Source organism: Triturus cristatus, chromosome 2_2, assembly GCF_964204655.1.
Source record: "Triturus cristatus chromosome 2_2, aTriCri1.1, whole genome shotgun sequence".
In the NCBI taxonomy this organism is placed as follows: Eukaryota; Metazoa; Chordata; class Amphibia; order Caudata; family Salamandridae; genus Triturus; species Triturus cristatus.
In genome coordinates, this window is record NC_140582.1 from 751,204,641 (window position 1) to 751,230,312 (window position 25,672).

The following is a 25,672-nucleotide window of genomic DNA, read 5'->3' on the forward strand; positions in this document are numbered from 1 at the left end:
AAGTGTTCTTGCGCTTCCGAGAAGGATGATGCCTTGATCAGCCAATCGTCCAGATGCGGGTAGACAAACACCTTGTTCCTCCGCAGGTGTGCCGCCACCACTACCATGCACTTCGAGAAGGTCCTGGGCGCAGACTTTAGCCCGAATGGCAGTACTGTGTATTGATAGTGATTGGCACCGACTTGGAATCGCAGGAACTTCCTGTGCTTCCGTGCGATGGGCACATGGAAGTACGCATCCTGTAGATCTATGGCACAGAGCCAGTCTCCCCGTTGCAGCTGAGGGTAAATCTGATGCAACGATAACATGCGAAACTTCTCTCTGCGAATCCATTTGTTTGCCTGTCGCAAATCCAGAATGGGCCTGAACTCGTTCTTGTCCTTCTTGCGAACGAGGAAGAACCGAGAGTACAGACCTCTTCCCCTTTGAGACAGAGGTACCTCTTGTAGGAGAGTAGGGTCTGCTTTCTATGTTCACCCCCACTTTTTGCTTTTGCTTTACTGGTTTTCGACTTAGATGTGGCTGTGGGCCTGCTAATCAGACCCACAGCCCTGCTGTTCTCTCTCTAAATTAATACTATGTACTTTAGGTGCATAACCCATTTGGATAGGATCACCTTATTGGCCCCTGTACAGTGTACCTTAGGTACCCAGGGCATAGGTGTACCCTAGGCCTACCAGGGGCTGCAGCATGTATTATGCCACCCCTGGCCTGGCCTTCCATTATGACACAACTGGCTGATCACTCAGCTGGGGCAAGGTCGTGTAATCACCCCTTGCTTAGGTGTAGTATTCCTATACCTAACTTACATATAGACACATGTGTACCTATCAGCCACTCCTATGACAGGCCTTAACAATCCTGGAGGCAGAGTGCTTGGTAACATGTGAGATGGTGCTCTAGCATGAGCTGAACCTGTCTGCAGCTTTCGGAACCATGTCCTTATAGCTGTTCTATGATATAGCCTACCATATACTCTTAAAGTGCCTTATAATCTTAAACGGTTATGGTAACTATGGTTTGGCTTTATCAAAACATGTTGTGTGAGGTGTCTAACACTTTGGAATAATACCCCCATCCCATTTCTGGGGATGAGGATATTATCCCTCCCTTCTAGAGGGAGAAGACATGTTGTAACCTACTTACCCGGTTAAAGTTAACCAGAGCCCCAGCATCACAAAATGGATGCTGCTGCCACAGACACGAGTCTGACCTCCTGCTGCTGGGAGTGATCCCGGCAAGGGAGGCTTGGACAATAGGTTTCCTGCCTTGGGAGGTGCGAGCACCACCCCAGACAGGCCTTAGTGTATTGGGGCAGGGAGGGATGAAAAGAAAGAGACATGCCTGGGGCACACAAGGTGTCCCGTGCATAGTCCAGTTCAAACCGGTGCTGGGGCTCTCCAGCCCCAGTCCTGGCGCGAAACTGGACAAAGGGAAGGGGGTGTAACCACCCCCCTCCCAGGTCCCACCCATAAGGCGTGACCTAGCAGGTAACCCAGCCCCCCAGATTTGGATAAGAGTGGTAGCTGGGCCCCAGGAGATTAGATTATCCTGAACCTGCAACTTGAACAGAAACTCTGGACCTTCGACATTCGACGAAAGAAGAAGACTGAAGAATCTCCCTTGTGGCCAAGGAGTGGCTACCCTGTGCAAACAGGCACCATCAAGAGACTACCCTTTGCTTTGCTGAAGTTCTACGAGGGACCGACTGCAGAGCCCGACCAGAGCCTTGACTTCCAGACTTCTCCGACCCTGATCCACATCCACAGCCAAGCTGAGATCCGTGGAGGCGACGAGAGACGTGGGACCGGCTACCTGGGAAAAGTGGCGAGTATCTTCCAGCGCAGCTTCTGAGGTACCCTCGAAGTTGTGCACCGGGGATTGAGAAGCACCAACCCCAAGCACCATCTGCACCGAAGATCAGCCCCCCACACTCCACGAGTCCTGCGTGGGGCCCTTCTGCATTTTCCTGCTTGCCGCGCCTGTCCGGTTGCTTGCCCGTTGGCTAGTGGCCTTTGTGACGACGCATCCAGAAATCTTCACTGCTGGTTTGGCTCCTCCAGACTGGCTCCCGCTTCCTTGCGAAAGAGAAGCACCCCAGACCTTCCTGGTCTGCACCAGAAGCAAGTCCTCCGTTCTTCGTGGGTTCCGCTTGCCAAGGCTTGGTGAGTCCTAGTCCGACTTCGACGCCGCCGACAGCAAGAGCCTTCGTGGGACAGCTCGCCTCCTGGTCCTGGTCGTCCTCGACGTTTCCTGGTCCCCGTGGCTGCAGCGTCAAGCTTCACCTTCACCTGCAATCTTCACGACATCTCCTGGTTCCTTCCTGGTTCCACGTGGTCACTGGCTAGTGACCTTGACTCTGTCCCTTCTGCTTGCAGGTCTCCTCTCTTCTTGATCCCAGCCTTGGGATCCACCGGACACTCTTCACTGACTGCCTGTCAGCAACTTTCCTTCAGGCATCCATAGAAGTCCACGACGAAACCCGACGCAAGTTCACACCTATGCACCCGCAGTCCGTGGGCTAGGTAACTTGGGTACTTCGGTGCCCACAAGGGTAGTGACTATCCTAGGGTCTAGTTTCCGAGTCTCGACTCTCTAGCTGCTTCAGAAGTGTCCTTAAACTGTTAATTGCTAACAACTACTATTTCTATCGACTTTTACGCATTACGCGTGAGTGTTTCCACTCTGCACCTGAATCCCGTGGGCCTCCCACTTCCTAACTGTTGCTAGTGCAGTGTAGCGCCAGCGATTCCCTAGGCCTAGGCCTATCCTATTTCCGTGACAGTGGTTCTTATACCACTTACTTAGTATATGGTTTGCGTGGCCCCTAGGGCCTAACTGTATTACTTACCTGTGTGACTTAATGTATGCATAAATAAGACTGTGTTGTACTTACCTCTAATCTCATAAAGAGTGTTGAGGGTTTGACTAGAATAAATACACTTTATTTTATATATATCTGTTGTGGTGTCCTTTCATTTGGTATTCAAGGGATTATATATGGTATCACAGCTGGCTTCACATGCCATTCAGAGTTTAGCCCAAGACTGCTCTTGTCCATGCTACCACTAGGATAGCTGGTCTATAAGGATGACTTTACAACCAATCACCATAAGGGTTGTTTGGACTGATATAAGGTGTACACTAGAACTAGTGACATCATACATCAGGCCAACTTCTCACACCTCTTCTACCGCCTTCTTTCTCAACAAGATGTCTGCCTCCGCCTGGAGCTCTCGCAGCTGAAACTGAGAGCTTACCGGCGGAATCGCTGGAGGCGGGCTGATAAACCGAAGACTGTATCCATTGCAAACAATATTCAGCACCCACTTGTCCTGAGTAATTTTTCTCCACTCTGCCGGAAAAAGTTGAATGCTTCCCCCCACTGGAGTGGGTAACGGTTGAGGGGGAAGTAGTCGCTCAGGGCCGAGACCCGGCCGGGCCCTTGGTAGTGGTAGCAGCCTGCTGGCCTCCTCTACCCCTCTGGCGTTTCTGGAAGGGCTTCCGGAACTGCTGCTGTTGGTGCTGCTGCTGTCCCGAACCCTGCCCGCGCCCTCTGCCCGTAGACCCGAACCGCCTCTGGAACGGGCGCTTCTTATTCTCGGCCTTCTCCAACCCGACAGCCGTCAGGGTCTCCGCCTCCGCCTTCATGCGGGCCATCTCATCATCCGCATGTTTTCCAAACAGGGTTTCCCCCGAGAAGGGCAGGTTGGCTACTCTGTGCTGAGCCTCCGGCTTGAGCGTCGTCAGGCGCAGCCAAGAGTGACGCCTCTGATGGACATCATGACAGTAGGAGTGCGCCGCCAACGAGGAGACATCCGCTGCCGCACTGATGACCTGGTTCGAAACCAGCATGCCCTCTCGCACCGTTTCCAGGAAGTCCTCCTTCCGGTCCCGGGGCAGCAGGTCCGCATACTGTTGGAGGGACTCCCACAGGGCCCGGTCGTAACGCCCCTACAGTGCCCCCGCACATGCCGCCTTCATGGTGGTAGACGCGGTCCCACACACCTTCCTGCCCGCCGAGTCCAGCCAGCGGCTTTCCTTGTCGGGCGGGACCGTCGATGAAGGAGCAGTCGCATGCTGCTTCCTTGCTGCCGTCACGATGACAGAGTCCGGCTTCGGGTCCATCCGTAAAAAAGCCGGACTCGTCTTCCACCAGTCCCGGCACTAGAGGCAGCAAGGGCGAGACAGGTGTTTTTTGTGTAGAGTCTCGAATATCACGGACGTCGTGGGCGTCGGTACCATCACCGAGATGCCCAACTTGGCTGCCCCCCGCAGCAGCACCTCCTGGAAGGAGACCAGATCATCCACCGGAGACACCCTAGTCCCCGGTGAGTCCGACAGCGCCAGCGAGAAGTCCCTGGCCGAGGACCGCGTGCGTGACCTGGACCTGTGCCTCCTATGGTGCCGTCCCGATGTCGACGACGACGACGTCCTATGGCTCCGCGACCTTCTCCTCCTGCCGGAGCGGGAGCGCGACCTCCTCGGCTTCGGCCTGTCCGACGGTCTAGCCGGGCCCGGCGACCGTGGGTGACGCGGCCTCGGCGTCCCCTGCGGCGGAGTCGGATACCTGGGCAGGGAGACCGACCTCGGTGGAACTGCAGGCGGCCCCAACGGCGTGCGAGGTGGTACCGAACGCGGAGGGCGAGGTGGAGGTGGTGACACCGGCCGTGGTGGCAGTGGTGGTGGCGGCGGCGGTGGAGGAGTCGGTGGCCGTGGTGGCGGAGGCGGAGGTGGTGATGGCGTAGGGTTCCGAGGGGGTGTATACACCACGGAGTACCCCGATCCCGGCGACTCCGTTCCTCTCTTACTCCTGGCGCCAGGGCTCCCCCTGCGCCGCCTCGACGTCGACCGCCTCGACGTCGAGCGTCTTCCTGACTTCGGCCGCCTCCTCGACGGCGACCGCCGCCTCGACGTCGACCTCCGTGACGTCGATCGTCTTCTCGACGTCGAGCGTCTTCGACGTCGAGCGTCTTCTCGACGTCGATCTCCATGACGTCGATCGCTTCGACGGCGACCGTCGCCTCTTCGCCGATGGCGAGCGGCGCTCCCCCTTCGACGGCGAGCGCCGACGCCGGGCCTGATTTCGCAGTCGATGGTTCGACGCCGACGTCGACGGCGTCGTCGCAGAAGATGCCGATGTCGTTGACGGCGGCCTGTTCAGCTCCCTCGACGTCGATCGTTGACGCCGCTTCTCCCTAGAGCCCTGGGGAGATGGCGAACAGACCGTAGTCATCCCCCTCGACGTCGACGGGGAGAGGGGACGCTTGCTGGTCTTCCTGCCCCTGGGGAGCCCCCCAGAGGCCTCAGCATGGGCAGAATCAGCCCCTCCAGACCCACCTCGTGCCTTCAGCTTTCTGTCCTCCAGGACCTGGAGCCTGATCTTCTTCCTCTCTCTCAGGGTCCTGGCTGAAAAAGATCTGCAGATCTCACACTCCTCAGGCACGTGGGACTGGGGAAGGCAGACTATGCACACCCTGTGTGTGTCTGACTTAGCCTTTTTTCTTCCACAATCAGGACACTTGTCGAACAAGCCAGTCATTCTGATAACACCAGAAGGAAAAAGGACTTTCTAACACTTGAAAATTAACCAATAACCCTTGAAAAGGGAGAGCTCAATGCTCCAGGGTCCTGCTAGCAGGAGCCGGAAAAAAGAACTGAAAGTAAAAGGGACCTGCTGGGCATTCTGGGATACTGGGAAAGTTCTGGAAATCTGGAAAGTTTTCTTAAAGGCACAGTATCCTGTTCTCAGCCACATAATGGCAGCCTATGGGGCTTGTCTGTCCATTCCTTCCTCTCTATCATTCCAGAGGCTTTTGCTGGTAGAGGCAGGGTTTTTTCCTATGTGGAGAAAAGCTGGACAGGCAGTGCTGTTTGTGGATGTTGGTGGAATTCTAGTTGAAGTACTGGACAGTGTAGCCTGTGGGTACAGGCTGCATTATCGGTCTTTAAATTAAATTCTCTCTTAAAGGTGTATGCAGGTCTGCATGATTTGTCACCTTTAGAGATTATTTTTTATTGCTCCGGGGTCCACGCACATGGGCGGGACTATTCACTAGATTATGACTATAACAGAGATCCCCTACTACAGAACTAAAGCACACGTTTTGGGTCCAGACAGTGGAGCCTCTCCTCTTCTCTTGAAGGGTGCGGAGGCGGAAAAAAAGTGGGTATAGTGACAGTTTGCCTGAGATGAAAGGCAGAGACTACTTTTGGTAGAAAGGAGGGACGCGGTCCAAGCACAACCTTATCCGGATGAATCGCCAGGAAAGAAGGTTTACAGGAAAGAGCTTGGAACTCACTCACCTGCTGAGCGGAGGTGATGGCCACCAGGAAGACCGTTTTCAAAGTTAATAACCGCAAAGGACAGTTATGAAGAGGCTCACAGGGAGCGCACATCAAGTATGTGAGAACCAGGTTCAAGTCCCATTGAGGCATCACAAAAGGAATAGGAGGGAAAAGGTGAGTAATGCCTTTGAGAAATCTATTGACAACCAGGGACTTGAAAAGAGAGGGCTGATCAGGCAGCCTAAGAAGGGCTGAAAGAGCAGAAAGGTAGCCCTTGATGGTGCCCAGAGCAGAGCCCTGCTGGGCCAAAGAGAGAAGGAACAATAGGACCTCAGAAAGAGGGGCAGCAAAAGGATCTACAGCTTTCGCTGTGCACCATGCCACAAACCTTTTCCACCGACAGGCGTATACCGTTTTAGTGGAGGGACGCCTGGCTGCCAGAATCACATTACAGACTTCAGGAGGCAAGTCAAATGGAATCAGCTGTCGCCGCTCATCTCCACGCAAGGAGGTGGAGGCTGGACAGGTTCGGGTGGAGGACCATCCCCTGTTGCTGCGACAGGAGATCCTCCCGAAGAGGCAGTCGGATCGGGGGATCCACGCTCATACTGAGTAGCTCGTGATACCAACCTTTTGAAGCCCAGTCCGGTGTCACAAGAATGGCTTGGGCCCGGACGCACCTGATCTTCTTCAGCACTCTGGGCAGAAGTGGTATAGGCGGAAAGGCGTACAATAGACCGCAACTCCACTTGCGACGAAAAGCGTCTCCGAGCGAGTGCCGCCTTGGAAACTCCAACGCACAGAACTGCTGACATTGAGCGCTCTCTTCGGTGGCAAATAGATCTAACCAAGGTTCTCCCCAGTGCTGAAAGAGACCTTGTGCCACCTCTGAGTGAACACGCCATTCGTGATCCAACATGCACCTGCGGCTGAGTTAGTCTGCCCTGGCGTTCAGGGTACCTGCCAGGTTTTGAACCACCAAGGAAATGCCTTGACGTTCCAGCCACGTCCAGAGACGTACAGCCTCTTGACATAGGGTCCACGACCACACCCCGCCCTGCTTGTTGCAGTACCACATGGTGGTGGTGTTGTCTGTGAACTTATGTTCACAATACGGACTAATGAAAAACTTTTTTCAATGCCTGAAGGGTAGAGAGGATTCAGAGTTAGAGTAACTCCTCCTTATTATAATCCGTTAGCCACTTTAAATTACTCTAACAGACCAACAGTGGTCAATATGGATGCACTATAGTGGGAAAAATGTGGAAGAACTTATGTGAGGTAATCTTTCTTTCTTCACCAAGTTACCCTCACACACCCTAGTGGTGTCATGCTTCATCATCGGGTCACCCCGACGCCTATAAGTCGGGTAGTGGGCTCAACCACAGTATTGGGAGCTCTTAGAAGAAGTGTATGACCTGGGGGGCTAAAAGATTAAAACACCTCAGACAGATCCCCGGTATCCCTTTATTTTTGGGTCTGTCTGGGTTAATAAAAAAGAATATTGGGTCTTATTGGAAGTCTTATGGTCCTAAGACCCTAGTGCCAACATGTTTCAGTCCATTGATGGCCGTAAAGGTCCAGGACTTTCTTCAGGGCAAAGTAGGCCTCCCTAGGGGACAGGAAAATGGGGGTTCCCTATCCTGTGCGTAGTGCAAGGGCAGAGTAGCTGCTCCTTGTGTTAGTGATTGATCATTTATCAATCATGTGTCATCCTCCATCTGAAAAGAGAAGAACAAACGACAAAGAAACAAACAACATACATTTGTACGGTTTCATGATAGTATTTCTATAATGCTGTGTCCCATAATGCGTGCTTTGGAAATAAACAAAAGACCACACGTGCCAAATTGTGTCTATGACATAGTGGTATTCAATTCTTTCCAAACGTGTGCCACTGATATCCGTATCTTCACATAATATTCTTACGTGACAGATGATTAGTGTGGGGGCAAATTTGCTCAAAAACTGGCCATTAGTTCTTGCCAGTAAATCTATACATTCTCAATAAAAAGCTCTACACCTCACTCTCACTCATCACTCACACCGTGCTTGTGAATAAAATAAACAGTCACTAATCATGTACGATTATCATTATCTCTCCTTATAAAGGATTGTGCAGGAAACATCAATGAAAACTTCCTTACCCAAGTCTTGAAGGGGTTCTGTGTCTCGAGGAACTGTAATGCATCTAGGGGTAGCTCTATAGTCAAACCCTAATGTTTTGGCCACGAATAGGTAAGGGAAATGTGAGAAAACAGCGTAAGGGATTTTACTCTGGATCGCGTATGTATTCCCATGTGTTCCCCATATGGGGAAACACGATCAACAGGAGATATCAATACACTCATCCGTCACTTACTTCGTCAAGAGTCCTTCCCCACCTGCACACCTACTCGGCTTCGGTTCCTGGCTTTCGCGTTGGTATTGCAAAAGTCCCGGGTATTTGTACTTCCGTATTCTTTGGTACACTGATTGGTGGGCGCTAGTGGGCGCGTTCAGTGTGATGTAATGACGGACATTACGTACAGAGAATCATGGGAATTGTAGTATCCGACTTTGTCGTTATAATTCGATGGCAAAGCTTAATACCGATCCAAAGATATATTATCATTGTCTTAGTATATCCATGTAAACTCAAGCACTCTAAAACGAGAACATTTTGCGCATGATTCAGCGCTACTGCAATGTTCCGTGATGATAATATAGGCACCCTATTCTAAATAGAAAGGCATGAGAGACATAGTATGTTTTTTTATGTGTTAGCGTTAAAAAAAAATTTATGATAAGACCGCTCAATGGGACAAACTTGTACATAAGTTATTGTATTAAGGCTATCACAAATTGTATACGTTGACGTCAAATTGTTTATTCTGATTGGTGGGCGCTAATTGGCGCGCTCAGTGTGATGTATTGACAAACATTACGTACAGAGAATCATGGGAATTGTAGTATCTAACTCTATAATTCGCTGGTAAAGCATAATACCGATACAAAGACATTATCATTGTCTCTAAATTTCCGTGTATCCAAGTAAACTCAAGCGCTTTAAACCGAGGAATTCTCGCACATGATTCAGCGCTACTGCAGTGATCCGTGATGACAACACAGACACCATATTCTGAATAGAAAGGCATGAGAGATATAGTATGTTTTTTTGTTTCACAATTAGTTCTAAAAAAGTCTTACTATTGTGAAGTACCCCTGGCCCTTTATAGATGGCATATGGGGGTATATATCAAAAGCTTTTTCGTTTGTTGTGTTCAATGAGGTTTATCTCATATTTTAACTTTCACAGTGCGCATAGATATAGAATAATCATGTACATATACCTGGTAACGGATCAGTGTTAAAATAACGATTAAAGTATAATCGGAGATTTTTAAAAAGAGGAATATATAGTTATGTGACCATATTGTTATGATTCCCAAGATGGATTTTATAGTCTCAATATCACTGAAGTGGGAAACACCATAACGTGCAGATGTTGGTCATGACTGAAAAAATAATTTTTTTCATCTGGTCAATTGGTTCCAAGGTATACAGTCTTTTAAACCCCTTTTGTGGGTTTTTAATCGGTGAACCCATCGTTGTTCACGTTCCAGGAGTTTACGTTTTAGGTTATTCACATTGTTAACTTTTTCTATAATGGTCCACTTGATCTCTGTATCCTTATGTTTCTTGTCATTATAGTGTGCAGTGAGTTTAGTTGCTGTTATTGCACGTCGTATTGTGGTTCTATGTTCGCTAATGCGAATTTGCTGGTAAGGCCCTTAATGAACCATAACACAATAGGTAATTTAAACAAGGACGGCTGATCCGGAAAGCATAGGAATGGCGACAAAGCCGATAAATAACCCTTCACAGTAGCTACAGCAAAACCTTGCTGAGCTAGTGAGAGAGCAAACTGAAGGATGTTGGATAAACGAGCCCTCAAAGGGTCGATAGACTTCTCCCTACACCAATGGACAAATTTGGACCACCTATAGGATAGATAGACTTGGTGGAGTGACGCCTGGCAGACAAAATCACGTCCACCACGTCAGGCGGGAGAGAAAAAGAATTGAGGTTGTCCCGTTCAATATCCAGGCATGAAGGTGTAAGCCATCCTTCTTGGGTATCAGGAAATACCGGGAGTAGCGTCCCTGACCCCTTTCCCGCTCTGGAACCACCTCTATCGCACCTTTTTTCAGTAATGTTAGGACCTCCTCCAGCAGGAGAAGAAGGTGGTCCTCCGAGCAAGCACCTTGGCAAGGAGGGCAATTTGGAGGGAATTCCCGAAAGGGAAGAGCATACCCATTTTCCACAAGATTTAGAACCCAAAGGTCTGTAGTGACAGATTCCCGATCTTGCGGAAAATGGGTAAGCCGACCCCCCACAGGACCAACATGATCCAGAATGGTGGATCTAGGACTGCTTTGCTGTGGCAGGCGGGAGGGAGGTAGAGGAGGAGGAGGGCTGACGACCTCGAGGACAACCTCTGTTCTTGCCCCTGTAGGTCTTATACAGGGTATTTTGCTGCTGCTGAGGCTGCCTGTAGGTCCGAAAGGACGACCTCCCAAAATCTCTGTACCTTCTGTAAGAGGAACCTCTAGGCTGCGCCTGCAGGCCCAGAGATTTGGCTGTGGCTTTGCTGTCCTTGAACCTTTCCAAGGCTGCATCTGCTTTCTTTCCAAACAGTCCAGAACCATCAAAGGGTAGGTCTAGAAGTGTTGCCGGCACTTCTGGAGAGAACTCCGACGACTTAAGCCAAGCACTTCTTCCTGTGGCAACCGAGGAGCCCATGATCCTGGCAACAGAGTCCGCAGTGTCCAAACCACTCTGAATAACTTGACGTGCAGCTGCTTGAGTGTCCGACAAGACCTCATTAAAATTCTGCCTGTCCTCCTCAGACAATTTAGGAGTGTGAGAAAGTGCCATCTTTCTTGCATGGTATGCCCCCACTTTTTGCTGAATTGCTTAATGTACTTTGACTGAGTGTGCCCTGGACTCCTGCCAATCAGGTACCCAGGGCCTATGTACCTTCCCTAAAACCTAAAATCCCAAATTGGCAAACCCTGGCCACATGTCAGCCCCTGGTAAATGGTACCCTAGGTACCCAGGGCCTTGTGACCAGGGAAGGCCTCTAAGGGCTGTAGCACTTATTGTGCCACCTTTAGAGGCCCTGTACCCTAGCACAACCACACTGCCCTCGCAGGCTGAGTGTCTGGGTACAAGGTAAAACAAAGAGTCAACATGGCACATATCCCTGTGTGCCATGCCCACAACCTACACTGTCCTGGCATACATCAGCCACCCCTCCAGCTGGGTGCCCTATGCCAGTGGTGGGGGCACAGGAGAATGAGCCCTGTGCCCCTACAGTACCCAGGTCCATTCCTGGGCACTGTAAGTGCAGTGCTGCCATTTAAGAGTATATGGTGCTGAGAGCTCGTCAAACACGAACTCCACAGCACCATAATGGCAACACTGAAGACTGAGAAGTTTGGTATCGAACTTCTCAGCACATTAAACCCGCACTGATGCCAGTGTGGGATTTAATGTACAAAGCACTACAGAGGGCATCTTAGAGGTGCCCCCTAAAACCTAACCTACAATCCACGTCTGGTCTGGGAGGCTGCCTAGGCTGCCACACAGCAGACATGTTGCTTGACCCCTGGGTGGAGAGCCCCTGCTCTCCTGGGCCTGCAACAATGCACATCCTGGGCGAGGTGCTGGGTCTCCTCCCCCAGGAGGGGCAGGGGGAAGCTTCAAAGGCATGCCGCCTCTGTGAGCTTCTCCAGGCCACTTGCTGTACCCAGCAAACTAGCCCCCACCGGTTCTGACCCCCACTCTGGCGGGAAGACTGGCCGGAAACCCCAAGTAAGGACAGGGGATGTGCCAGCCTGCCAACCCCACCCTTCAGGTGGGGGAGGCGAGGTGAAGCACTTCTCCGGGCGCTCGCCATCTTGAAGATGGGAGGCCCTGCCCAATCAGGACTAGGCTACTGCCCCCTCCCACAGGAGAGTGGCAGGATAGGGGGTGTACCCACCCCAGGGCAGGGACCCATTGGTCCCTGCCCTTTACCTACCTGTAACGCCCCTAAATCTAGTATTTAGAGGCACCCTGAACCTTCCTTCGCCAGATTCCGAAAAAGCAAAGAAGAGCAAGAAGAAAGCAGACCTGCCGTGCAGCTGCTAAGATGAGGAAGACACCAACTGCTTTGGCCCCAGCCCTACCGGCCTGTCGACCCTCGAACCTGCTCCTGCTAAATCACGGCACCTCTTGTGGACAGCAACCTCACAAACCCCGGAGGACCTGGCTACCTTGTGACTCTGCGCATCTGGGACTCCCATGAGCAGTGGCTCTGCTCAAAGCAAGTGTCTAACCCCGGCACCAGCCCGGAACCGCAAACCCTGCACACACTGCACCCGCCAAGCCTGGCCTGTGCCGGAGTGGACAAAGACCCCGAAGACGTCCCCCCGGCGACTGTGACCCCGAATCCAGCACCCAAGGACTCACTTCGATGCTCCTTACGACGCCTGCATCCTCAGAACCAGGGACCCCCCCCAACTGCGACCAACAGAGGGTAAGATTTCCCGACACCAAAAGGCACCCCTGCACCCGGGGCCCTGCGGCCCCCTGTGCCCGACTCCTGGGTACCTACCTATCCTCCAACTACCCAACTTACCTCTCGAAGTGGTGGTGGCACCTGAAGAATCTTCTTCCGAGCTTGCAGCCTTTGTTCATCCTGGAGCTTTCCCCTTGAAATCCATTGAGCGCCCGAAGGCTCAAAAGCACACTGCACCCAGCCGCCCGAGTGGCCCTGGCAGTGTAACCTCTACACCTACCTACTTCCCCATTTGCCCTGAGCAAGTGACCAGGAGCCCAGCTCCCACAGCCGCGCAGCCTGCTAGTCAGCAGCCACCAACCAAGGCCCCCCTGCCTCCCATAGGATAACATTGGGCCTAACTCACCCTGCACCCGGCCGCCCCAGTGCCGCTGAGGGTGTAACAACTGTACCAACCTGACCCTGGGAGACCCCCCCTTCCCCTCCCGAGTCTGTGCCCAGAACCTTAACTCTGCCAGTCGAGTACTTACCCAAAAGCTGATAACCCAATTTTCTTCCATAGGGTAACATTGACTGGCTTCTTCTGAAATTTCTTCTAAGTGTCGATTTTTGCAAACTACAAATATTCTTTAAAAATCGTACCAACTGTAAAAACGTAATTACTTACCTGTTTTAGATGGAAGTCCCAGTACTGAGCCTAGGAGCCCAGCCCTGGATTACAAAAGTAACAAGAACCTACTTTACCTGTAACTCGAATTTTCTCCCATAGGGAATCATTGACTGGTTTTCTATGAAATTTCTTCTAAGTGTTAACTTTTAAAATAGCAAAATATTGCCTAAAAATCACAACAGTAACTAAAAACGAATTTACTCACTTGCTTCCAAGACCTGTCCCAGGACTGAATCTAGGATCCAGTCCTGGAATTAGTTAAGAAATCCAGAAAGTAATCTATTGCAAATAACTTAAAATTTACATTGAGCTCAATGTATTATTGTGTTTGAAATTGTGTTGTCTACTGCAACAACCTGTAACTATTACCTACAAAAGTCAATTGCATATTGCAAAAGTTTTTAACTAAAGCCTCTCATTCTGAGAAAGTATATTTTGATACCAATTGTTGGTTCTAAAATAAAACAACCATACATTTTTTATATAAACCATTGGCCTAGAGTTCAGTTCTTGAGTGTGTGAGACCATTTGCACAACAAATGCTTTACACTGTACTCTGATACTGCCTTATTGCTCGATCCAAGCTACCACTTTAGAGAGTAAGGTTATATCTAACTTTAACCTCTGTCAAACCTCTGGGGACTGTGGACTCTGTACACACTGTACCTATTTGGGAACAGTGTATACAGAGCCACTTTCTCACAAGGAGCCAGCTGTTTTGCAGAGTCCATTAGGGCATGGATGTAACGGCCCAAAAGACACGGGGCATTTGTGGACTTCAAGGCCATACTTGCCGAGGAGAACACCTTCTTGGCAGACTGGTCAAGCTTTTTTGACGCTCTATCACAAGGAACTTGAGGAAAAGCTCCAGAAGACTTCTTCGAACAGGCAGCTTGAACCACCAGGCTCTCAGGAGAAGGATGGGATGTTAGGAAGTCCGGATCGCCTGGAGCCGCCCTGAACCTCCTAGCAACAGATTTTGACACAGCTGGAGCCAAAAAGGGCTTACGCCAAACCTCCATAACTGGCTCAGTGATGGCATCATTGAAAGGAAGCAAAGGTTCTACTAGAGTGGAGGAAGAATTTAGAACCTCCGTCAAGATATTGGACTTAAATTCAGACGTTGGGAGCTGCAAGTTTAAGAGCTTTGCTGCGTTTCTTATAACTGTGTGGTAACATCTTTAGAGGGAGCATCTGAAGGAGGAGAAAGCTCCCATTCTGGGGACATATCAAGGCCACTTGCCTCCCTTAAGTCTTCAAATAAGTCATCTGACTCTTGAAGTGCACCTTCCTCCATTTCTTCTGCCAGATACCTCTGCTCTTCCAAAATCCTCTGCTCTTCCAAAATCCTCTGCGCGTCCCGCCTGGATCTTACCCTCGGAACCAGCGTCGGCGGCACACCACACGACTCCAATGGAGCCGGCGTCGAACACGGATCCGGAGGCACAGCCTGAGCCGAACGAGGTCGAGCTGACGGAACCGGAGATGAAGGGAACGGCGTCAACGCCCTCAGCGCCGGCAAATGCCAGGCCAGCGCCGCTGGAAGAAATGGCATAAAGGGAGCCTGAGCATAGGCCTGAGGAACCCCCAAATTAAGGGACATTGGACCCATGGGACCCGAAGGTGCTCCAGAGGGGTACATTGCTCTTGTAAAGACACCATACATGGCATTCAAGTAATGCGATGGGTCTTGACCCGGGCCAGAGAAAGGTGGGGAAGGCTCAGGCATTACCGGACTCAGGCCAATCGGTGACGACGGTGGAGCCAATGGAGTCGACGACTCATCAGGTACCGGAGCCTCTTGCACCGGAGCTGGAGAAGGCGTCGGAGATGGAGCCGGAGCTCGAGAACGCTCCGGAGAAGCGGCAGGCGAAGCCAGACGAACAGGTGAAGCCGGAGTCGAAACCGAAGGAGAATGAGAAACTTCGTCCTTACGACGCCGAGGAACTGGAGCCGTCTTCTTATCTGAACGGCATCGAGAGCCGTGCCTCTTCTTCTTCTTATGCTTTTTCGATTTTGAAGCATGACCCGACGTAGACTTCGAACCCGACCTCGAGCTGGACCTCAATCGCCTTCGACCTCTCTTCTCCTTCCTCATCTTCGCCATGAACAGCTTGGCCTCTCTCTCCTTTAAAGCCTTTTGGTTCATCTTACGGCAGCAAGAGCACCCCTCGACGTCGTGATCCGACGACAGGCACCAGGCACAATCTTCGTGAGGATCCAAGATGGACATATGTCCTCCGCACTCTCTACAGGGCTTGAACCCTAACTTCCTCGACAACATCTTCAGGAAAGAAGCAAGAGAAGACCAGAAACACAATCCAGAAATACAAAGTAACTAGACAAGCTATGGAGAGTCCCAGAAAACCGTTAGCGTTGACGGCGCGGAAAAAAGGGAACTGACGTCATCACGCCGATGAGGCTCTCTTATGGCTCCAGTGACGTCAGCGGAGCCATGCTATTGTGACGTCGTCCTCGTCGGCGTGGAGAGCTACAAAAAATGTCGGAATGTTGCTGGCGCAGGGGATATTCACAAGGTGAGGAATCCACTGGCAGATGTATCCTCAGAAAGGCCCTCAGGGAGCGGCGCATGCTGGACCGCAGGGAAGGGGCCTCAAAATCGCCTCCGGGTGTCCCGCCTCTAGCACTGGTCAGTGGGGCCACTCCGGACACTGCAGAGGCACCGGAAGCCCGGGAACTCGGCGAAATGGCAGACAGGAGCTCGATTTAGTGCATCCTGCCTCGCCGCCGTCCTGACCACGCCCCCTCATGCTTACAATTTTAAATAAATATTCTCTAAAATCTGCCAGTAAAGGTCTGATACACAATCATAAATCATGTCAGATGAAAAGCTTATTACTCAACATAACATGGGTGACAGCACGGATGGCATCAACAAAGCATGGTGGCCTTCTATGAGGCGTAAACAAAGCATGGATAAAGTGCATGCACTACACCGACTATATGCAGTTGTTCCTAACATGCCTGTGTACACGATATAAAGGGCAGAAGTGCAGGCTTTGTCCTGTAAACCAAATTACCTTCTTTATAATCAACAATCATGCCTTGAGTGTTCAATGTACAGGGTAGTAACACAGAACTTGCCCTCTGGGCACTATGCTTCTGGGCATTGCGTCCAGAGCCTTCAACAGGCTATACCATGTGCCTGTGCCTATAAATAAAACCAAATATGAAATTTGGTGATGTCATTTGTTAACTAAGTAACGTAATCAATTATATTGTTTGTGAGGCTGTGAGAACGTATGTGGAGGAAAAACTACATCTCAACAAAAACATTCAGCTAAACCCTGGAAGGCTGCGTAAAAAACAGCTAGGATTAGTAAATAAGGCCCAGTTAAACTGTTCAAAGGATCTGGGATCATCTGAGGATGGCCAAAAAATATAACTGACAGGACCCACTTCGCGCAGTGCATTTGACATCATTAACTTGGGAAATGAGTGCCGTTCCTTTAACGTTTGCCTCAGCTTTTTATTTAAAACTAGGATTGATATTACATTTTATTGTTATCACAACAAGTTTAAAGTGTGTTTAAGGGCCCCTGAGAACAAGCAAGAATACAATAACCATTTTAAAGGATAATTTAGTTCCTGAGGCAGAAAACTACTGGATATTCCTGTTATTTTAGAGTTCACCAAATGATCACAGTAAGCAAAAGGGGCTAAAGTACAAGTTGGATTTATCGTGATGGCAGAGAGACAAGCAATATATTCAGCGAAACCTGGGTCTGTCAGGCACTGCTGCACAGAACAGCTGTCCTAACAAATGCGTCCTTCTTAATTAACGTTTTTGTCAATACTTCGTTTTACCCACCAGAGGATAGATACAGCAGAACTTTATGTGCTGATATAAGTTTTCACTTTAGATATTACCATACATGTCAAAATTAGAACAAGATTATACTTAAACAGGGATTAGGTAAATAATTTAGGAACGGATATTCAGACAACAAGGAAAAGACAGAAGAACCAGTATAGGGAATAACAAAACAAATGACGGCAACAACAGGGTAAATTGTACATGTCACTTACTTGTGACTATTTTCTTGCTTACTTTAAAATGCAGAGCTTATTTCAACTCAGCTACAGAAAAACTTGTACAGCAACAGTTAATTCCCTGTACAAAGTACCCGATTCAGCAACATATTGTAAAACACCTCTGTGCAGGTAAATAGTCTAGTTACAGAACTGGTATACAAAAAAACACTAGTGTCCTATACAGTACTCTGAGAAAGAAGAGGAAGTTGGAAAAAGAAGAGGAAGTTGGAAAAAGAAGAGGAAGTTGGAAAAAGAAGAGGAAGTTGGAAAAAGAAGAGGAAGTTGGAAAAAGAAGAGGAAGTTGGAAAAAGAAGAGGAAGTTGGAAAAAGAAGAGGAAGTTGGAAAAAGAAGAGGAAGTTGGAAAAAGAAGAGGAAGTTGGAAAAAGAAGAGGAAGTTGGAAAAAGTAACTGCACAACTTTCAGCCTTGTTTCTATACCACTGAAGAGGCAAACAAAATCAATTACATTGCAAACTGCTCGTTAATATATCGTAGTACCTGGTGTGAGTGTTGGAAAGCTTCCAAAACCAGGGACATTATAGAGATTCAGTGGTTGTGAAGTAAAGTTAAACGGACAAAACACAGTAGGTGAGGACGGTGGTGGTGCATTGCTGGCACAATCGTTTCCTTGGATTTTTTCCAGATGCTGGTGTTCTTGTTGTTGTCGCATCAGATCATTTAACATCTGCTTCAACCTAAAATACAACTTTGCGTGAGCAGCTATTTCTTGGTGATGTGTAAAAGCTAACTAGATTTTATACTCAAGCAGACAATTTATAATAAAACTATTCATTTATCTAACTCTTCAAACAATAGTTTCTGCAAAACAAAAACACTGACAAAACCATTAAGTCTGGGTTGTTTAGGTTTCACCTGCACAGCACTTGAGAAATCTATTGTTTTTAATATAAACTTAGAAGGGACTTCTCTTTCCTGTCTTCTCATTGGTTTCTGTGTGTGCCACTTATCTTTCCTCCATTTCTATTGGCTGTAGCATATTTTCCTTCATTTGCCAAAGCTTGTTCCTAGTCTGATTCTTTGATCAGTTTCCCGCCGCTCAAATACTGTTAACATCCGCTTTGATGGAACTATATTTTCGTAAAGTTTTGCCATTTACTCGTGCAGCATATTTATATGACAGTTTATCACCCGGAGAGATTAAGTGATTTACATAGAATCACAGGATGTTGCCCGAGCCACCGAGACCCGAACCAGGATCCCCAGCTTTTGAGTCAGCAACTCTGGCCACTGCGCCACAAGGTCTCCACTCCCGTGTTATTGGTCAGGGAGCGCTTTCCTTCTCCCGGACGATGATTGATGAAAACAGCTTTTCATTCATTACATGAACGAAAGTGATGCATTACCAATGCTCGTTTTATCTGGAAGTGCTTCTTTATTGATTGTTGAATTTGTGTGTCTGGTTGCGAGGATGGAAGAATGCAAGAAAGAGGAGGGATAAATGCATTGATGGATTAAAGGGTGTGTGATTAGGCACATGGATGCTTGAGTCAATGGCTCAATGTGAGAGCAGCAAGGGTGGGAGGCAGAGAGCATTCTACTGTCATCAACAAGACCAGGGTCATCTCCAGCATTGTGGATCCATCCATCCGCTCGCCCATTATCGGATCCATTGATCCATGTATACATGCCTTTACCTATTCAGCCCTCAAGTCATGTACTCACTCACCTATTCACCCGCACGTGCATTCACACATCCATGCACTTAGTCTCCAATTCATCCATCTCTTGATTCCTCATTTATTTATTTGCGCAACCTCTGACCCATTCTCACATACACCTCTCCTCCATGGAATGGCAACAGTGATTCATTGTATCGGCTTTTATAATTTTAATGGTAAAAGTGCTTATTTCTCAGTTGGTGTGCTCTATTTTCCACACAAAAGTAAATGATACTAATAGCTCAAGTGTGACTGGCATGACCTTAGGAGAACACGATAATCACTTTTCCAAATGACGACTAAGTTTTATTGGGATAAAATAAGCATTTGCCAGTAAGTCACTCAAATTTACTTTTGTACAGTAGGATGTTGATATATCACCATTCAATCGTTTAAGACTACTTTAATGGGGCAGTAGCCACAATTTTTAGCCGGAAACACTACACATTTTCATTCAACCATGACAGCACTTGCCAGAAGAAATGCTTTAACTTTAAATGCAAAGTACCTAAACTTCCAAAAAGTTTTTTTTCGTGTGAGTATGACTTTATTCATTAGCAGGGTAACACTACTCTGAAAGTTTAGTACCACTTGTTTGTGTGGCCATATAAAACCTACAACAGGATAGAACCAAAATGTTTATGTGAATGTACACTAACACTAGCAAACAATGAAAATTTTAAATTGAAAATAACGGCCCAGATCAGAAAAGATTCTTTACATTTAAAAAAAAGCAGGGTCCACTCTTCACAGTAGCTTGGTTACATATCATTTCTTAGTAACAGCACTAAATATTTTTCGAATGGAACATTGAGCACTTCTTATTAAGGATACTTTCATCAAACAGAAGGAAACGTTACTTGCCTGTAACCCAACTTATTCTCTAGGGTAATCATCATCATAAGGCCTGAATAGACCCACCCACGGGGAAAAACATTGAAATTTAATAGTTCTAGTTAACTGAATAGCTTGCGCCCTCGCTATGAACTGAGACGTCATTAATGATCTTATCAATTAAGTAACTGGACATGTCATAAGTGATGTACTATGTCCGGTCATAAGCAGTGCACACCGGGCTTTAATCTACCGACCCCAGGACCTCAAACCAACTTCACCAGCAACATCTCAGGCTTATTCACTTCTCAAGCAATCAAATCCAGCACCTAAATCTTTCAAGTAGACCACACATTTCACCTAGAATACCTGGCCAACCCCAACTTAGTTGCACTCATCAATAGCCTTGGAAAGCTCGGACTCAGCCAACACATATCCGCCCCCACTCACGAATCCCGATACATGCTGGACACGGTCTTCATCTCATTCAACAATATCACAATCAAAACATTCACTTATACCACCTGGACAGGCCATGCCATTGTCAGCTTCTCAATTAACACACCCAACTACAAAAGTACCACGGCGACTGGCACTGACTGCAGACACTGGAATAATGTATCTGAGGTGGACTGGGCCTCTTCCCTCCACACAACAAAGCACACAGGCCACCACCGATCAGGTGAAATCATTAACTTCAACAAATGGATTACAACCTACACTGATACCTGGGCCCCCTAGAAAAGATGTCAAACAGCAAGAACACGAAAGCAGTCACAACTGGTACACAGAAGAACTCAAAGCAGCCAAACAGCACTGAAAACAACTGGAACAAAGATGGAGAGCAAGCCTGGAAGACTAGAACAAGGAAGTTTTCAGTTCCGCCCAGAGACACTACCAAATCCAGGAAACCAAAAGGAAGGTCCTCGTCAAGCTCATCAACACCAGTTACAACAGCAAAGAAAGGTAAATGCTACTTACCAGTATGCATCTGTTCTTGGCATGTAGAGTTGCTCCAGTCACATTATTGCATTAGATCGCCGCCTAGTGTTGGGTCCGGATGTTGCACGTTGTTGTCTTGGAAGAGTCTTCGAGATCTCACGAGATAGGTGACTCCTCCCCTGAACTACAGTGCGCATGGACAACTCCTCCATCGTCAGATTGTTTTTTCGCCATTGTGGCAAAGATGGAGGATAGTAATAGAAAAGAAAGGTGTCCATGTAAATGTATCTAAGTAAGATAGTACTGCAACTGTGCTCGGCACCAGGGAGGAGGGTGGGCATGTGACTGCAGCAGCTCTACATGCCAAGAACAGATGCATACTGGTAAGTAGCACTTACCGTTCGAGGCATATGAGCTGCTGCAGTCACATTATTGCATAGACTGTATAGCAGTTCCTCCTCTAGTGGTGGTTACCGGTGGCAGTTGCAGTAGTTTGGAAAAGTGTTTTAAGGACAGCCTGACCTACAGAAGCTTGTTGTTTGGCTTGCACATCAACACAATAGTGTTTAGTGAAGGTATGTATGGTAGACCATGTAGCTGCCTTACAAATGTGTTCTAAGGGGATATTCCCTAGAAAAGCCATGGATGCCCCTATTTTGCGCGTGGAATGTGCTCTTCGGGGAATAGTTAATGTGCGTTTAGCTTTTTGATAACATATTTGTATGCACTTAACTATCCATCTGGCTATCCCTGCCTTTGAGATAGGGTTACCCTTATGAGGTTGACAGAAAGACACAAACAACTGTTTTGTCTTCCTAAATGGTTTAGTTCTGTCTATGTAGTAGAGTAGAGCCCTTCTGACATCCAGTGTGTGGAGTGCTCTTTCAGCTACTGACTGTGGTTTTTGAAAAAAGACAGGTAACTCAATTGATTGGTTAATGTGAAAACTAGTTATGACCTTTGGTAGGAATTTAGGGTTTGTTCTGAGAACTACCTTATTTTGGTGTATTTGCATGAAAGGTTCTTGAATTGTTAGTGCCTGCAATTCACTTACTCTTCTGAGTGAAGTAATTGCTATTAGAAATGCCACCTTCCATGTTAGGAACTGTAATTCGCAAGAATGTAGAGGCTCAAAGGGTGGACCCATAAGTCTAGTAAGTACAATGTTAATATTCCAGACTGGGGAAGGTGGAGCTCTTGGAGGGATTACTCTTTTGAGCCCTTCCATAAATGCCTTAATAGGTGGTATGCGGAAAAGAGACACGTGTTGTCTGTTCTGGAGGTATGCTGCAATAGCAGCTAGGTGTAATCTTATAGATGAATATGCTAGATTACATCTTTATAAGTGTAGCAGATAACAAATTATGTTTTGGACAGAAGCGTCTAGTGGATTGATTTGATTATTTTGGCAGTAAATAACAAATCTTTCCCATTTGTTTGCGTAACAGGCTCTGGTAGTGGGACGTCTTGCCTCTTTGATGATATTCATACAGTCAGGAGGCAGGTTAAGGTATCCGAACTCTAAGACTTCAGGAGCCAGATTGCTAGGTTCATTTGATTGGGGTCTGGGTGTTGTATCCCTCCATGGTTCTGTGTGAGTTGTTTTGGAGAGAGGTGTAGTCGTTGATGAGGGACGACCGAGAGTTCTAGGAGTGTTGTGTACCATGGTTGTCGTACCCATGTGGGAGCAACTAGGATCATCGTAAGTGTTTGTTGCTTTAGTTTGCGTATCACTAATGGAATGAGTGGGGTTGGCGGAAAAGCGTATGCAAATCTGCCTGACCAGTTCATCCATATCGCATTGCCCTTCGACTGCGGGTGTGGGAACCTGGCGGCGAAGGATGGGCATTTTGCGTTTTCTTTTGTGGCGAACAGATCTATGTCTGGGTGTCCCCATGCTTGAAAGAATGGAAGTAGGACTTCTGGGTGAATTTCCCATTCGTGGATCTGTTGACTGTGTCTGCTCAACGCGGTCTGCAATCTGGTTGTTTACTCCTGGGAGATGTTCTGCTAGAAGATGGATGTTTTGTGGAATTTCCCATCTCCATATCCTTTGCGCTAGGTGTGATAGCTGCAGAGAGTGTGTCCCTTCCCCCTGTTTCTGTATATAGAACATTGCTGTCATATTGTCCGTCCGGACTAGGACAGTCTTGTTGGCTATGTGTTTTTGAAAAGGCTTCATTGCTTGAAAGATTGGCAGTAATTCTAGGTAGTTTATGTGGTGAATTTTTTGGTGCGGTGTCCATAGACCTTGCACTGTATGTTGAAGTAGATGGGCTCCCCACCCTGTGAGTGATGCGTCCGTTGTCAACACCACCTGTGGAACTGGCTCTTGGAACAGTCGTCCTTTTGAAAGGTTTTGTGTGTTCCACCACTGCAGAGAGCGATGGGTACGACTGTCTACCAACACTAGGTCCTTTAGTTTCCCTTGAGCCTGGTTCCATTGTGTTGCTAGGCATTCTTGTATGGGACGCATTTGTAGCAGAGCATGTGGGACTATGAATATGCAAGATGCCATCATGCCTATGAGTTGCATAAACACTCTTGCTGTCAAAAGAGTCTGAGGTTGGAATTTTAGGATCATTGCTTGAATGTTCTGTATCCTGGCTGGAGCTGGGTAAGCCTTTGCTACTGTGGAGTCTATCGTTGCTCCCAGATACTGCTGTATATGGGAGGGTTGTAGATGGGATTTTGGGTAGTTGAGGGAAAATCCCAGATTGTGTAATAGATGGATTGTGGTCACAGTGTGCTGCAGGCATTGGTGATGTGATTTGGCTTTTATCAGCCAATCGTCTAGGTATGGAAACACATGAATATGTTGTCTCCTTAGATGTGCTGCCACTACTGCTAAGCATTTTGTGAACACCCTTGGTGCTGTTGTTACCCCGAAGGGTAGGACTTTGAATTGGTAGTGCTGTCCCTGCACTACAAATCTGAGGCATTTCCTGTGTGCTGGATGAATAGGTATGTGAAAATATGAATCTTTTAGATCTAGCGTGGCGAGAAAATCGCCTTGCTGTAGTAGTGGTAGTACTTGTTGGAGTGTGATCATGTGAAAATGATCGGAGTGTATATAGTGATTGAGGGGACAAAGGTCGAGAATGGGCCTGAGGGAGCAGTCTTTTTGGGGGATTAGGAAATAGAGAGAGTAAACTCCCTTTCCTTGTTGCTGCAGGGGAACTGGTTCTATAGCGTGCTTTTGTAGCATTGCTAAGACCTCCTGTTGCAATAGTATGGTACGTTCCTCTGACATTGGTCTGTGTTTGGGTGGTATGTTGGGTGGGGTAGATGTAAGTTCTAGACAGTAACCAGAATGGATAATTTGCTTCACCCACCTGTCTGTTGTGATGGATAACCAGACAGGTAGGAACTGTGATAATCTGCCTCCGACTGGTGTTAAGTGGTCTGGAGGCAGGTGTAAGAGGTCACTGTTCGAGAGTGGTGGAGGTACGGTTGTTGTTGTTACCTCTACCTTTAGTATTGTTTCCTCTATATCCTCCTCTGCCTCTGTGAAATGTGTTTTGAGAGGTAGTTAGGAAAGGTTGAGAGGTTTGTGTATTATTCCCTCTCCCTGTACCTCTATAGGAGGATCTACGAAAGGAACGTTTGGATTGATAAAACTGCAGTGCGCCCATAGATTTAGCGGTGTCAGTACCCTTTTTCATTTTGTCTAGTAGGACATCTGTTTCAGGCCCGAACAGGAGATCTTGGTTAAGGGGTTGATTGAGAATAGTGGTTTGCACCTCAGGTTTGAAACCGGATATGCTAAGCCATGGTGTCTCCTTAACATCACGCTTGTATTGACTGTTCTAGAGGCTGTGTCAGCTGCATCTAGAGCACACTTTATTGAAGCATTAGTGATTAACTTTCCTTCTTGGATAAGATCATTTGCCTGTTGTTTATATGGGTCAGGGAGATGTTGTAGCAGCTCCTCTAATTTCTCATAGTGTGCCCTGTCATATCTAGCTAACAATGCTTGTGTGTTAGCTATTCTCCAGGTGTTGGCTGCTTGTGAAGCCACCCTTTTCCCTGATGCCTCCAGTAGTTTGGACTCTTTTTCTGGTGGTGCAGCATCGCCAGTGGTTTGAGAGTTAGCCCTTTTTCGTGCATTGGCGACTACTAAAGAGTCCAGCTGTAGTTGACCCTTGATGTATGTAGGGTCGGAGGGTGCTGCTCTATATTTCTTTTCCAGTCTAGGGTTGAGTATTCTAGCCCTAATGGGGTCTTTGAATAATTCTGGTGCATGTTTTAAAACCCCTTTGATCATGGGTAAAGTGCGGACACTTCTTTCTGTGGTTGAGAAGGTGTCCAGCAAGAAATCCTCTTCCAGAGGGTCAGCATGCATATCTACCCCGTGGAAACTAGCAGCCCTGTCTACTAACTGATGGAATGCAATGGTGTCGTCAGGAGGGGATGGTTTTGAAGGATATGGTGTGGGGTCTAGAAGATGTGTGTTATTGTCTGGTGAATATGGGTCTCCCCATGTGTCCAGGTTGGGATTTGTGTCATCAGGATCTTCATAAGGGTCTTGTGGATCATTATCTATGTCCTCATCTGGGTCCCCAACAGGCTGTGGAGGCATGGGGGGTGTGTATGGCACATAAGGCAGAATAGGAGAGAGAGGAGTATGGGTAACAGGCCTAATAGGAGAAGTAG

The 25,672-nt window shown here is 48.1% G+C and overlaps 1 protein-coding gene across 5 annotated transcripts in view; it reads right to left on the reverse strand.

Annotated features, from left to right (window-relative positions):
• The window catches only part of PCM1 (pericentriolar material 1), a 1,275,228-nt gene that overhangs the window by 732,438 nt on the left and 517,118 nt on the right, over positions 1-25,672 (reverse strand). For all 5 annotated transcript variants that reach the window (XM_085641994.1, XM_085641996.1, XM_085641995.1 and 2 more), the window contains exon 21: positions 18,060-18,256. In XM_085641994.1, coding sequence (XP_085498120.1) covers positions 18,060-18,256 — 197 coding nt within the window. The remainder of the gene's footprint in view (positions 1-18,059; positions 18,257-25,672) is intronic.